Source organism: Dama dama, chromosome 1, assembly GCF_033118175.1.
Source record: "Dama dama isolate Ldn47 chromosome 1, ASM3311817v1, whole genome shotgun sequence".
In the NCBI taxonomy this organism is placed as follows: domain Eukaryota; kingdom Metazoa; phylum Chordata; class Mammalia; order Artiodactyla; family Cervidae; genus Dama; species Dama dama.
This window is the reverse complement of record NC_083681.1, coordinates 16,687,316-16,703,889: the sequence shown is the minus strand read 5'-3', so window position 1 is coordinate 16,703,889 and position 16,574 is coordinate 16,687,316. Positions and strand designations below refer to the sequence as shown.

At 37.2% G+C, this 16,574-nt stretch overlaps 1 protein-coding gene across 3 annotated transcripts in view; it reads right to left on the bottom strand.

Moving 5' to 3' along the window:
- Nucleotides 1-16,574, bottom strand: part of SESN3 (sestrin 3) — an 81,403-nt gene that overhangs the window by 21,019 nt on the left and 43,810 nt on the right. For all 3 annotated transcript variants that reach the window (XM_061143801.1, XM_061143808.1, XM_061143815.1), the window contains 3 exons: nucleotides 5,998-6,063; nucleotides 3,193-3,390; nucleotides 1,575-1,757 (listed from right to left, as the gene is read on the bottom strand). In XM_061143801.1, the coding sequence (XP_060999784.1) occupies nucleotides 1,575-1,757; nucleotides 3,193-3,390; nucleotides 5,998-6,063 (447 nt within the window). The remainder of the gene's footprint in view (nucleotides 1-1,574; nucleotides 1,758-3,192; nucleotides 3,391-5,997; nucleotides 6,064-16,574) is intronic.

The window sequence follows — 16,574 nt, the reverse complement described above, 5'->3', positions numbered from 1 at the left end:
CATTAAACACAATAATCATTACAATTCTAGCTATTAATCCATTCAAGGTTTTTCTCATCAATCCTTATCTATTAATCTATCTCTCAGTGTGTGTATGGGGGTCTGTTCTCAAACCTAAAACTTTCACTTGGCTCACTTCACATCTAAAAACTAAAACCAAAAAACTGCTTTTGCTTTACTCTCCATTATTTAACTACATACAAATTTAATACATTACCAAAAGTTCAGGGGGTGAAAAAGGAAAAATCAATCATATTCTACCACTGTAATGTAACTTTTACATATCTTATGTTTAAAAGTATAATTAAATAATCAGAGTATACATCCATTTTTCTCTGCTTTTCAAACTTTTTGAAAAATTTGATTTTCATGAGGCTCCGCTGTCTTCAATTAATTACATTAAGCGTGGGCATATTATAGCCCAGAACTACAGTTCCATTTCCTTACACATTTAAATTGCTTCTAAATTTCTTATTTGCTACTATAAATAACACCTTTATGCTATAGCTTTGTTCATATTTTATAAACAAGCCCTAATAGATCATACAAATCTGAGAGTATACAGACTGACAAAAGCTAAGTTTGGTTTAACTGGGCAAATAACTAACAAAACGAGGGAAAAAACAAAACCAAGGAAATTTATAATGCATTAGAAGAAGGGATTTTAAGTACCTAAGGCTTCTACTGATAATTATTTAGCTGATGACTCCTACTAACTGAATAGTGCCAAGCATGGTGCTAAGCATGAATTCAACAACCTCATCCTGGAGGCTTTTTACTGATGCTACTTTTGAAGGGCAAGTGTTCCAGTCAATCACAGTTCTCTTTCTTACCTAAGTTCTAGTCTCTAGAGGCATGTAAGTATATACACATCAGTTGGCAAATCACTTTTATTTGCAAAATCATTTTTTCAAAATCTTAAAATTATGAAATGTTAGAACTGCAAAAGAGTTTAGAACTCATTTCATCTAGGCATCTCATTTACAGAAGGGTGAACTACCAAGGCCCACAAAAGTTAACTTACTAAAGGTCACAAACTTTGTAGTTAACAGAGTTAAAGACTAGAACCTACATATGTTATCCTCCTAAAGCATTTTCTTTGTTCTGCCTACTGCCTGAAAATAGAAATCAACTTTTCTTATAACTATTTGCTAATTACTGATTACTTAAAAGAGAAGTGGGCTTCCCTGGTAGCTCAGCTGGTAAAGAATCTGCCTGCAATGCAGGAGATCCCTGTTCAATTCCTGGTGGGGAAGATCCACTGGAGAAGGGAAATGCTACCCACTCCAGTATTCTGGCCTGGAGAATCCCATGGACTATATAAGTCCATGGGGTCACAAAGAGTCGGACATGACTGAAAAGACTTTCACTTACAGAGAAGTGTTCATTAATATTTAACTTAACCCCACTGACTTCTGTTATCTATACATTTTAATACACTATTTTATTTATTTTTCAAATTCCTAACATGCAAGTATTTCAAATTAAGTCTTAAGCAAAATACTTAACTGAAAATAACTCTTACTAAGAATCATTAGTAAAATTTCTTTCTCCCCCAAAGAAATACTCAGTACCTGAATGTGCTCTTTTGTGATCAGCCAGGGTCGGTGTGCCAACAGCTTGTTTATTTCATTAAGATTTTTCAGTCTTTGTGGTACATATTCCAAACCATTCAACCATTCAGCAATACCTCCTGTCTTTAAAAATTCATCCACATGCATGTTTATTAAGTAAGAACACTGATGTCTAGCTGCAGCCTACAACACACAAAAAAAGAGTTGGTGGATAAAACAGTCATGGTACCGTCGTCTTATACAATTACTAAGACAAGTCATTTAAAGTTCATGTTTATAGCTAATAATTCTTTTCTTAGAGAATGCTCTTCCTAAAACTTTCATCAAAATGTTGTCATAGATTCTTGAATTAATACATAAAGCTGATACTTTATATAAGTAAATGTCACATGAAGCCAATTACTTCCTCATCCAGAAGTGGTAGGGGTCAATCTAGAACCTATTTTCTATTTATGTGAAGGAAGTATATGTTCATTTCATTATGGTAAGTGATATCAACTGTATTCTATTTAAAACACAATGAAATCTCATTAACTTGTACCAATTCAGAATATATACTAGTTTGAATATTTTTCTTATTCCCTTTGAAATAACTGTGAATCAGCCTTATCTGTGCCCATCCTCCTATTGAGATGAAACTGAAGCTCACTGACCCTTTCTTTCCTAGGCAAACCAGAATCAGCCTTGATAAACTGGTAAATCCATGCAAAACAGACTTTTCACCGCTCGTTTCCTCAATTAAATAGTACTGTTTTACTCTATTTTCCACATCTTATTTCTGTTTGTCCGTGACCATTCTAAGTTGGCTTTCAGCCTTAGTGTCGTCAAAACCTTAAGCTGAGTAATCTTAGTCAAGTTCATCATTTAATAAAACACAGGAAGCAGCCCTTTTTTTGTTGTTTAAAACTTCAGTGAGAGCATAAACAAATTAAACTTGATAAAAACTAACTCCTGTCTGGCTCTGATCGCTCTGCCAGCCCAGATGTCCCCCTAACGTCTCCAAATATATTGCACTTGCATCTTGTTCTTTTCTCCAGCAATAGTCCAACTGTAGCACTGTTTCTATCTTCTTATTCCTGCTGCCCATTATCCCAATTTATCATTTTCTCCCTCTCAAACCTTAACTAGTTAACTAGCTTGTACCAAGTACTAAATTTCGAAGTAGTATAACTTATTTAAGAATTCTTCTCTGACAGAGTTACCTTTGGTGCTAATACTTTGCTATTATTTAGCCAAATTAGTGATATTCTTCATGTACAGAATGACTAGATGAAAAGTCACAACCAACCTGTTTTATACTGAAAGAAAACTATTAGGAATAAAAAGAAAATTTGAGGGACACTAGGAACATTACTTTCGACCCTATAAACATCTTGAATCATGAGATTAAACATGGGAGACGACTTTACTAATAATTAAGTCAGAAACATTCAGTATATTAAGTGGGTTACAACATTCAAGATGTAACCAGTAGATTTGGAATCCAAAAGGTCACAAGCTTCTTGAGTTGTTGTTTCCGCGAAATGACACTGAGCTCTGCACCACATGTAATACCAGCAGGGAGAGGGAGTAAATGAGGACGAAGTCACGCGAACACAGGAACCGGAAGTGAGCGCACCATGATGGCGATGTAGTGCCGGTGCGGTAGAGGGAGGGGGCCGTCCATGCGCAGCATGTAGAACTGGCTCCTCAGGAAGGACTCCAGGTACTGCGTGTGCAGGCTCATGACCTGGGTGATGTTGTCCAAGCGACCGGATGTAGAGTATTCTTCCACAAGAAAGTTAGTACGTTCATCCACTGTGTTTGCCTGGACAACCTTTCAACCAAGAAACACAAAACAAAATCACGACTGAGAAGTAAACACACCAGTGGTTTAGATGCATTATTCCACGACTGAAGCCAATGAAGGTCCTTTTGATATTAACAGACACTGAAATAACGCAGTTGTTCATACTAGAAACAGAAATGAAAACAAAAGCATCATTCAATTTTTGGCTCTGGGACCACAATTTATTAAACAACAAATGTCAAATTATCAAACATTATACACACAGCTATGAAATTGGAGAAAAGAAGCTTCCATCTGCTTTGCCAGGCACATAAGGCAAAAATTTTCAGGGCCTGCTTGCCTGGCTATTGTCACACTGAGTCGTGGGGAAGGAAAGCATTCAGAATTTTCTCTCAATAGCCTATGAACACACTTAATGACTATATCTTAGGACAGACATTTTTCAGTCTGATCCCTTGCTTGTTTTCGTTATTCAACATTAAAAAAGCTTTCTGCAGTCTTTTTTGGGGACAAAGAAAAATAGGATAATTTGTAGGAAAGTGTTAATTGAAAAATTAAGAGGACACTAGATTCCCATTTTAAGCTTATTAATTACTAGAAACAAGGTAAGTTATTAAAATGGATGTGCAGCATCTGAAAAAATCAAAAGGACTTTCTCAAAAATAGATTATTTACATACAGATTTATAAACAATGACAGCTTAGGCGTCATACCAACAATTGGCTTCTGAAGGTGTTAAGAGCTTATTAGCACCCCGTGGAAGGACTTGTTTCAGTGGGAATCAATGGACATCAGATGTGTATTTCTTGGCTTGGTTCATTATTTATTGACATTTTAGAATTAGAGTTCTAGACTTAAGAAGAATTTGTCCCTTATTTTAGATAAGGTAACAGACTCAAGATTAAATGTCAGTTCATATAGCTATTTAATAGCAGAGCCTGGTCTAGAATCTAGATCTCCTCAAATCTAGACTCGTGGTCTTTCTAAAGAGCCACACTGCTCTTAAGAAGCTCTGTTTACTTTTCGGTGCTGGCTTCACAATCTCTTCTGAAGATAAGTAGAGATTATACAAAGGCACTATTGATTGAGGAAAATTTAATCCCAAAGGAAATGTAATGTTTGAAAAGTGTTAATTGTGAGGAAATGTTAATTACAACGGTGTTAAAAAAAAAAGGCAATTCCACTTTGGCTCACTATAAAACCAAATGTATTTCCATTTGTTCATGTCCTCCCATTTTGTCAACTACAGGGAACCAAGACGACAGTTAAAAATGGAATAGGATCATGATAAACTCTATATAATTAGGGACAGGATATTTGTTGTTTTTGTTTTCCAGCAGAAGATTCTTCTGCTTAACTGATGCCTAAAAAACATTAATAGATTTATATGATGCAACAGAGCCTGAAAACAGCCGTTGCTGCTGCAAACTAGATTGTCTCCAAATACATTCTGTGTAAATGGCAGTATTTCAGGAAGTCTTTATATATGTATTAGGCAATCACTCTGCTAAGAGCAGCCGTGTGCTCTATGAGGGAACCAGGACAAGCCCAACAGTTTCTCTAATGCGTGGTCACCACCTAGATCAGCTACAGTCCCTGAGCTCCTGAAACATTACAGGTAACTTTGGAGTTTCATGTAAATGGCAAGGTCACTAAAAAGGCAAAATGAACATGATGGAACTGCTGACTCTAGTGACGACCTGACATGTATTATTATTCAAATTCTACTCATTCTTTAAGGGATACCTGAAACATCATATGTACTCTAAATATGTGTTGACTAATTTCTGAACAATATAGGAGTAATGCTAGTGCTTTAAGATAAATGATATATTTTATAATTAATAAATAGTAAATCAGTATATATAACCAATAGTAAATCAGTATATATAACCATGGTTAATATGAGTTAATAACTCCTTGAAGCTGAGAAAAACTCAATTAATGGGCCTTAAATTTTTCTTAGCCCAAGTATAAGTTAAAGGCAGCTAGCAATCTCCAGGTCCTAAACATTGCTGTGATCTTTCATAGAGATGTATAACCACTAAACAGGCATGAAAATTTTCTTATAATATCTTTTGTGTCATTTCCCAAACTTTCTTTCTGCATTTACCATCTTGACTCCTCTAGCTTCATCAAAAGTGCAGCTTGTAGTGGAGATTCTCTGACATTCTGTCTCATGAGAGACTTAGAACCAAATGAAAAGATTAATTACTAGTGATATAATATCATGTTTTCTTCAATAGATTTGGAAAACTTACTTTTTCATTTTAAAATGTCTTTTCTTAACATTTATGTAACCTATAATCACTGTGAAACACTGGCCATTTTAATACCTTAAACCTACATGATAATATTAAGTTTTATTACTGTTAGCAGCTTTGTTCAGAAATGTATTTGAAATCAAATATGGTAAAATTTATATTTTTCTAAACTTGCAGTACTGTCTAACTCCGGATAAGACAATTATTACACATACAATCTTTCAAGTGAAGTTGAAAATACTTCTGTGGTTTTCTGACAAATAAGAGCAAAACACATGTTTACTTCCATATTAAAAAAATGCAGATATTCTTTGACACAATTGAGTTATTTTTAAAATCACTTTATATATATTAAGACAGATTGACTTACTTCCTTCTCTGGAATAAAGGCACTTGGTCCTCTTGTCAAGGGTTGAGATACTCTGATTCTTTTATCCTGTTTTTAAAAGAAAAGTTTTATGTATTAATGATGACTTTCTACGAAAAGTTAAATTGGTATAAATTGCTAAAGTATAAAATAAATGGAATAAGTAAATAGAATTATGTAAAATCAGAGTGTTAGTCTTGGATTCCGCCCCTTCCAGCCGCATAACAAACAACAACAGCAAACAACCTACGGGGTCATTGTATGAACAAGATAATGAGACAGAAAAGCTCCTACCACAGCGCTGGGTACACAGGCAGGCTCCTCAAATATTATTTCCCTCAGTCATATTCTATAGCACCAGAGATTTTTTAGCCCATATTTCACATGACTGGAAACATCAGCCTCCATAATAAAATCATATCTAATAGTATATTAGGACACTGTTAAACCTCAATTTGAAAGCTAAAGGAAAAGTTAGATTCTAAGAGTATTACATATAACCTCCTAAAGCAATGGTCTTATTTCTGTTTTTCTTTCTGAATAAAATAGGAATAAGCATATCTAATATAAACTTCTGAAGCTTTAGGTAAGAAAAATGTAAAACATGGAGAAGTAGAGGTTAATTTAACCTGAGAAATGGAGACTATAACAATGTTTATTGTTCTATCGCTATTCTACTTAGTATTAATAACTGCCAGATTACCAATGGTATGTCTGTGTTCATTTTAACTTTTTTTTAAAATATTGTTTTTGTGGCCCCATTTAAGTACATTCATCTATAAGTCAGAAAAACTCCCACCAGGAACGAACTTCCTCCTCTGCAGGCATAAGGAAGAGCAGGCAGGGTCAGAGGCAGGCTCTCAGGTTTTGAGACCCTTCTTACCAGGAGAAGAGATGGGAAGTTTGTGAAATAGAAGCCCTCCAAAGTCGTGCCGTGAAAACAGGGACTATGCTGCGGTTTGTGAATATTATAACGACCGAGTGAGAGACTGAAGAACAGGGGAAGGAATGTTAACAGGAGAGGAATGTTAACATTAAGCTTGCCCTTCTCCCCGCTCCCTCCTTCCCTATCTCTTTCTCCGCAAGGTAGCCTGAATCTTTTTTGTTCCTTACAGTCCAAGAGTCTACCAAACACAAAAAAAGTATTTGAATCCCTGACTTCATTAGGAAGCAGTCAAGTGTTCAATAATCTTTTGAGAACCGAACCAGATACTGTGGTAGCCTCAAGATACAGGGTAAGCAAGATAGACATGGGCCCTGCCTTCAGAAGTTTGGCACACAATCTCCAGCAATTTTCAGGGTGCTAGTGAGATAAATATATTAAATAATGATCATCTTAAACTGCTAGTGCTTTAGGAAGAACTAATCATCTAGGTTATATTTGTCAAGGGGTGACAAAGAGATCTCAATCTGCTGGTGAAGTACATTAGAAGATTCCATGTCAAAAGAAACAATTTAGAATTTCTAATATTGGTATTTCTTGCCTGCATCAACCATCATCTGGGTTTACCTAGAAAAATAATTAAGAAGAAAATGACAGACTTCTTCCCCTTGCTAGTCTTGGTAAATTATAGGAAATAAAAATTTGAATACTCTCTATATAACACAGCCTAATGCACCAGTATGTGAAAGGCAATTTCCTTGACAACTGATCATTTCAAATAAACAAAGCAGCTAGATGAACTGATTGTGAGGACAGATCACAGGTTTGAGGGGGAAAATGTCAATAGGGAGATAAGTGGAGTCTTTTATATATATTTATTTTTAAAAATACATGAAATTCAGAGAAAATACAGGGAGAGAAAAATAAACTAAAAGTGTACAAAGGGACTTTGGAGATACAGAATGATTTATTACTAATATGATTTATTTTTTAAAATCATTACTTGATATATTTATCAACTGATTTACCTTTAAAGGTCTGAAATAGTTATTTTGCCTACAAAAATATTTTCTGGATTGGCCAAGGTTTAAATCTGAAATACATTTTCACCACAAGTGGAACTGCATACTACTATACTTAAAAAGAATATAACATCTGTTAATTTTAACCAGTTGATAAGAAGCAACTGATACGATTTCATTTGTTCATTTATTCAGCAGATATTCACTGAGCATTCACAATGTGCTGCTGCGGCTAAGTTGTGTCAGTCGTGTCCGACTCTGTGCGACCCCATAGATGGCAGCCCACCAGGCTCCCCCGTCCCTGGGATTCTCCAGGCAAGAACACTGGAGTGGGTTGCCATTTCCTTCTCCAATGCAGGAAAGTGAAAAGTGAAAGTGAAGTTGCTCAGTCATGTCTGACTCTGTGACCCCATGGACTGCAGCCTACCAGGCTCCTCCGTCCATGGGATTTTCCAGGCAAGAGTGCTGGAGTGGGGTGCCATTGCCTTCTCCGTCACAATGTGCTAAGTACAGCCAAAGAATTGATGCTTTTGAACTGTGGTGTTGGAGACAACTCTTGAGATTCCCTTGGACTGCAAGGAGATCCAACCAGTCAATCCTAAAGGAAATCAGCCCTGAATATTCATTGGAAGGACTGATGCTGAAGCTGAAACTCCCAATACTTTGGCCACCTGATGCAAAGAACTGACTCATTGGAAAAGATCCTGATGCTAGGAAAGATTGAAGGTGGGAGGAGAAGGGGACAAGAGAGGAGGAGATGGTTGGATGGCATCACTGACTTGATGGACCAGAGTTTGAGTAAGCTCTGGGAGTTGGCGATGGACAGGGAAACCTGGCGTGCTGCAGTCCATGGGGTCACAAAGAGTTGGATACAACTGAGTGACTGAACTGAAGTACAGTAAAAGTATGAAACTGTAATAGTATGAAACTGAAGTACGAAAAAGTAATAGACTGGCAGAAATGCATTAACTATATCATAGTTTGTATATGCATATACAAAGCAGTATGGAAGTACATCATTTTATGAATCATCATTTACTTAGTCAGTTGCTTCCCCAATGGCTCAGCGAATAAGGAAGCTGCCTGTGATGCTGGAGACACAAGAAATGTGGGCTCAATACCTGGGTCAGGAAGATCCCCTGGAGAAGGGAATGGCAACCCACTCCAATATTCTTGCCTGGAAAATCCCATGAACAGAGGAACCTGGTGGGTTCTAGTCCACGGGGTCACAAGAGTTAGACATGACTTAGCCACTAAACCACCACGGTTTATGTTGGTGTATAGTTTACGGTGGTGTATGTATGGTTTCATTATTGTAAATAGTGAATAGATATGATGAATATCTTTGTATAAAGAGACTTGGGGGGCATACTTTGCAGTATTTAAGGTGGTTTCTTTAGAAAGATTCCCAGATGTGGATTTACTGGGGTTTAGGTTATAAATCTTTATAAAGTTCTTGTTGCATACTACCAATATGCTAATGAAAAAATGCTTTACCAATTTTATTTTCATCAGTTGAGAAAATGTTCACTTAACTCACTAACCTCAAAAGTGAAAGACAGCCTTCAAAAAATGTTTCTGAAACTTTTAATTGGACACACGGTGGTGGTGTTGGTGGTGGTGACTAGGTCACTAAGTTATGTCTGACTCTTGCGACCCATGGCCTGTGGCCTGCCCTCTGCCTATGGGGTTTCCCAGGCAAGAATGCTGGCATGAGTTGCCGTGCCCTCCTCTAGGGGATCTTCCCAACCAAGGGATGAACCCTCATCTCCTGCATTGGCAGGTGGATTCTTTACCACTGAGCCACCAGGGAAGCAATTGCATACATAGTTCAGATAAAAATTCCCTAGGCAGAGTTGTGGGTCAGATCTGTGTTTTTAATAATACAATTCTTGGTGTGATACGGTCACTCCAGAGGGGGAAAAAAAAACAAACCCCAAACAAACAAAAATACCCCAAAAGAGAAACAAACCCCCAGCTAGGAAGCTATTGCAATAGCTGAGGAGGGCAGAGATGATGTGGCCTCACCTAAGAGAGCTATTTATACACTGAGAAGTGAAAGTGAGAGTCGCTCTGTCATGTCCGACTCTGCGACCCCATGGACTATGGTCCATGGAACTCTCGAGGCCAAAATACTGGAGTGGGTAGCTGTTCCCTTCTCCAGGGGAATCTTCCCAACTCAGGGATCGAACCCAGGTCTCCCACATTGCAGGCAGATCCCTGACTGTCTGAGTCACCAGGGAAGCCCATGGAAGAGAAGGGAAAAACTAACATTTTAAAATTATACCAACATGTAGCCTTCTTCAGTTATATTTTTAAAATGGTGTCACTATTGAAAGAAGCAGCCTACTTCCTGCTTCTGTAAAAGAAGCATCTTTTCTGGTGAGGATACTACTATATACAACTGCTTTGTATATTTATATGAAGGTAAAAAGTTCTTTCAATGATCAAGGCAGTTTATAAATTCTCCTTAAAATTCATTTTACTGAACGTTTATTCCCCACCTACTTTCTATCTCTATATGTTTTTAAAGTCAATAAAATAAAACACAAAAGAAGTAGGATAGTACTGTTGACTTAAAAAACAGTCATAACTTAAAAGTTGAGTGAGTGAGTGAAGTCTCTCAGTCATGTCTGACTCTTTGTGACCCCATGAACTGTAGGAGCCTACCATACTCCTTTGTCCATGGGATTTTCCAGGCAAGAGTACTGGAGTGCCTCCTTGGAGGAGGGTATGGCAGCCCACTCCACTGTTGTTGCCTGGAAAATCCCATGGATGGAGGAGCCTGGCAGGCTATAGTCCATGGGGTCCAAAGAGTTGGACATGACTGAGTGACTTCATTTTGTAGCTCAGTTGGTAAAAAGTTGAGAGTTATGTTTTATTTGATGGAAATTTTGAGGACTTAAGCCCAGGAGGCAGCATTTCAAGTAACCCTGAGAGAATTGCTCTAAGGAGGCAGGGGGAGGAGCCAGGTTAAATAGAAATTTGCAACAAAGAGCAGGTCTGAACATCAAAAGTATTTTTGTGAATTAAAGAAAACCAGATACCTCAAGTCAAGGAATTTAGCATTTTTCTATATGTGGGAAGATGCAAGAGCCTAGGCTCACTGACATCATTCCTTTCATATGCATCTCAGCTCTCTGGGCCAGTATCCTGCATATTTTTACATCCTGAGCTTCTGTGCTCACCACAGGGAGTGGCTGCAGCCATGGCTACCAGATCAATTCAGCTTCCTGGGTGCCCTCAGGGCTCAGAAATTCACATTTGGAGAGCTGAAATCACTGATGACCCTGACATCCTTGTTTACTGATATGGTAGGAAATACTCCATTTTCTCAATACCATATCCAAAAGATTCCATTTACAACCATAAGCTGGAATTCCGGTCTCCGACAATACTTTGCAAAACCTTTCCTCATCTTTCATTTCAAATGCAAAATGCCCAAGAACTGGGTTCCTACTTTACTCGTGCTCTGATTAACTTCCCTGAAGTCTCTAGACCTGGGTTGCCTTATACAATAGCCATCAGCCACATGTGACTACATTTAAATTCATTAAAATTAAATATAATTCAAAGTCCAGTTGCTCAATCACACTGGTCACATTTCAAGTGTCCAACAACCACCTGTGGCTCTGACTGACTGCACAGCCTGTGGAGATATCGCCACTGGACAAGGCTCCACCATCACAGACATGCTGCTCAAGACTAAATGTGATTTTTGTGAAATCACATCTTCAGGCATCTTAATGCCTTTTGAAATGTTAAATGACTCCTCTGCAGAGTTATTGCTTTGATGGTCACACCTACTCAATCCCATAACCAAGCATTTTAATCTAATTGCAGAAATGCTGTCAACCATATTGAGAGTGAATTCAGACAGAAGCAATTTGGGAAAAGAAAAAAAAAAACAAATCAGCCAGTTCTAAGAATCTTTTGTCTCAATGTCTGCACATAGTACAGGCTGCAAAAAAGTATCAAGGACTTTGTCTTTTCCCCTTTTAAAACTTATGGTAAAAAATATATAACATGAGCTCTACCCTTCTAACAAATTACAGTAATTACTGTACAGTACATTACTGTTAACTATAAGCACAACGTTGTGTAACAGATGTCTAGGACTTTGTCATTTAGCATAACTGAAACTTCACACCGACTGAAGGGCATCTCTTCACATTCTTCAGATCCCAGCTGAGAGGCTACCTCTGTGATTTCTAGCCTTCTTGCCTCCGTGCAAAACTCAGAAGATCTGCCTTTTGCTAGGCAAGTCTCCCCTAGTTTGGCTTTCCTGGCTCTCAAGCACCCAACCCTCTGACTTCTTTCACCACTTGTACTCTCTTCCTAGACATTCCCTGCATCTCCTTCATCGACACTTATTCTCTCAAGTGAGTGTTCTGACCCACGGCGTCCATCTTCCTGATACAAACAAAACTCTGCTGGATTGTGTGAGCCTCACCATACTGGCAGGAGGAGGGTGGAGTGGGTAAAGGAGAGAGAAGGTTGTGTGATATGAAAAGCAAGCAGGCCCTGTAACAGACTCCTGCACCTTTGCTAAAGAGCTCGAGTTGGCACTGCTTGGCCCTTCCATTGGACCTGGGCCATTTTGAACTGCCTGTGACATGCTGGAACCTTAAAATTAACATGTTTAAAACCAATCTCCTACCCTAAACCAGCTGGCCCTTACTTTCCTCTTTAAGTTATAAAATCACCACACAATAACCCTCGCTCTGATTACAGAGTTATCTGAGACTCTTTATCTTAGGAATCTGCACTTAGTCAGTTGTTAAATCTGATCATTGTCTTTTCCCAACAATATCTTTCAGCTCTCCTTTCCCCAGCTAGGTCTCAACTGTAAGAGTGTCTCTCATGCTAAGAAATGTTTTCCCCTCACAACTGAGAGTCATGTCAATTCTAGGCCCTAGCTTTTGAGGAGATAACACTTAAAAAAGAAAAAAAAGACAAAAACACAAAAGTGCAATACAAAAGATCTCATTTTTATCATTCTGTCAATTTCCCCTAAAACAAAATAAAACACCCCAAACTAGAACAGCTGTGATATACTTCCTCAACATATGCTACTCTAATAGAAGAATTCCAGGGTTGGTCTATATTAGAAGTGAAAATAACTTGCAGTTGCACTGATTTTGAGGAATATTTGCTAAGTTTTCCTCTCTTAAATATAAAGCTAATATCCTACCCTAGGTAATAAATGATTTTGATCATAGTAGTGAATCTTACACAATGACCTTTAAGTCATAAATCTTGTTTCACAACTGTAAAAATGAAACAAAAAATCAAGTCCTGGTTTGTTTTTTTAACTGTACTGTACATTATAGTATCCCTTAGCCAGATGTGGCTATTTAAGTTTGTTGTTGTATTAGTTGCTCAGTTTCGTCCTACTCTATGTGACCCCATGGACTGTAGCCCACCAGGCTCTTCTGTCCATGGAGTTCTCCAGGCAAGAACACTGGAGTAGGCATTCTCTTCTCCAGGAGATCTTCCCAACCCATGGATTGAACTCTGGTCTCCTGCATTGCAGGCAGATTCTTTACCATCTGAGCCACCAGAGAAACCTAAATTTAAGTTGATTAACATTAAATAGGAGATAAGAACTTAAGTGTCTTGACTGTACTAGCCGCATGTCAAGTATGTAACAGCCACATGTGGGTACCAAGCTGGATTCTTCTATCATTGCCAAAGGTTCCATGGCACAGCATGGCTCCATAGCATTGATTAGTCTTGGTTTCAGCTATTTGGATAATGCAAAGATACAAAATGGTTAAAAATTCAGGAATGAACATAAGCAGAATAAACAGGTATTAAGGTAACTTCATAGAAATAAAAATTTGACTTGGATAATAAGACTGGAAAATGAAAATTCAACAAATTAATCACAATGGCAGAAAAGTTTGCAGATACCATTCTTTAGAGTCTCAATTTGATGACAATTTTCAAATCACTAACTTAAAAAGAAGAAAGGAAATTCTCCAATATGTTGACTCATTAAAAATAAAAGGAGATATAAAATATGTAAGAAACTTGAGACAGTAGTAAATTTAATTTAGTTTCCTTCAAATACCTTAAGACGACATTCACAGAATTTGCTTAAAAGTTTTTCCATAAAATCCAACAATTTCAATCGAGAGAAAAACTAGTTATAAAATAAGGACTCATATTTTTTATATATCAGTGTCATGTGTCCTAAGAGATTATTTTACAAAGGTTATGATCTCGAGTGGCACAAAAGGTTATGATCTCAAGAGTGCTACAAAAACATATCTTTTTTCAGATATGTTATTATAGCTGAAAGAAGTTATGCTTGAAATTCATCAGCTGAAATTATGCCTACTAAGTAATTATCTACTGGAAAACAAAACACTAAAGGCATAAAGATGAATTATATTTTAAAAAATTGCTTAATCTGACACTTCTCTGTTAGGTAATTTACTAGATCACTTTAGATAAATTAATCCCACTAGAAAATTAAGATATGTGAAAGTTATGAATTCTTAAAATTATCAGTCTTTAGAGGTAATTAGTAAATTACTTGCCCCTAACAGGCTGTTAAAGAGAACTAATTGCTGCATTTTAAGCTACTAAATATCTTTAAAATAAATTATTGAATTTAATTTCTACATTTCTCGAGTTTATTTCATTAAAAAATTGAAAAGCAAAAAAAGTACAAATTCTATCCATTAAAATGTAAAAGAAAAACATACAAATTCTATCCATTAAAATGTAAAAGTGCCTTATGAATTTATATCTATAGGAGAGAATAATACTGAAAGTAATGTGTGTAAATAACTGTACATACAAACACTTTAAGAGGTTAAAAAATATGTTTAACATATAAAAAATTCTGTCAAAGTGGAAATTTTTGATTCCACTGAACATATAAAGGTATCCTTAGAAGATAGTTTAATAACTTCAAAAAAAATTTAACGCACTGCAGTGACAAAATATCTTAAGTATAAAAAACATGTTCAAACAAAAATTTTAAATGTGACTGTAAGAAAAGTAACTGCAATGATCAATACAAACAGTAAATTACGGATGCTGACTCTCCTCTCCTTTTTAGATGTTCCATTTTGCCAGAAGCCACTGCAAAAAGGACAGAGATGGGCAGGTGGCTCAATGCTTTGAAATAATACTGATGTCATCTTATTTCCTGGCAGACAATTGCAGAAATAAAGACTGGGTTTATAGAAATTGATGCCATTACATATTTCAGAAGAAACGGACAAATGGAAATGAACACAGAGATGTTCTGAAAACTCTCTATCCCTAAATGAGAAAAGAATGGGTTTTAAATTAGATTGTCATAGATGTGTAATTTTATAGTAAACTTATATTTAAATGTCTGCCATTACCTGAATATACATTATTTCCCACTATTCCAAAATGGCCTAAAAGATTATAAAATTATTACTTCTCCTACTCTAGATTAAAATATGTATTGACCATCCATACAATAAAAATATGTATTGTAATAAGTAACTGAGATCTAAGGTCATTTAGTGAGAAAAGATTGGGAAGCAGAAAGTTGTAATGCCATCTGAGGCAAGATTCTTGCAAATTACACATCATCTCCTCTAGTCCTTGGAGCCTGAGTGGTATAGGGACCCCAGGAGCCTCAGGAGCCCAGCCCCGGACAGAGGGTGTGGCAAATATTCACTGAGGATCCAAAGAGCACTGGAAATTCCCCTTCATAAGTGGGGAATCCAGTTGCCTTCTAAAGGTCTGAGACTTCGGTTCCCCTTTCTAACTGAGCTCTTAAAACCAAGGCAACCAAGCCCTTTCTGCAAGAGCTCTACCACTGAGTATGATCATTTGAGGAACACTGCAAAAAAGATCTTGTAACTAAGAGCATGAATTTCAGCTTTCTTCAACAACACATACCGCTTAAGATTTTTAACTTCCAATCTCAAAACATTTCCACTATAAGGAGTGTATTTGTCAGCTTCTCTACCTCCTTCTCCCCCTAGTAAACTGTCAGGTGTAGTGGACTGGGACAGTACCTTGTTCATTTTGGAGTACATCAACTTTAGTGTGGAGATGGTGTCAGGTAAACTTCAGTTTCATTTTTTAAAGATTTACATAAGGCCACATTAGCTACTCCTTTAAACAGTAAATCTAAAATCAAGTTGAAGTCCAGTGCCATGCAGAAGTAAGGAGCAAAGAGTACACCTAATTTCCCACTTTTCATGTAATACACCACAGAGCAGCATAGATCAAGTTAGATTCGTTTGTAAACGAAATCTTGGGAATTCTAACCTGGCAGATCTTTTCTGTGTTGTGCAGAATTTAGACATTTGAACCAGTATTTCCTGAGGTGCTGTTCTCCCTTTTTGAGGTCTATTGAAATACTACCTATTCTTCCTTTAAGACCCAGTTCAAACACCAACTCCTTTGGTCTTCCTCCACTCACACCAACTCCCAAGTTCTTCTAGGAAATTAAAATGATTCCTGGGAGATGGCGAGGGTGGGATGTTTCGAGAGAACAGCATCGAAACATGTATATTATCTATAGTGAAACAGATCACCAGCCCAGGTTGGATGCTTGAGACAAGTGCTCGGGCCTGGTGCATTGGGAAGACCCAGAGGGATCGGGTAGAGAGGGAGGTGGGAGGGGGGATCAGGATGGAGAATACATGTAACTCCATGGCTGATTCATGTCA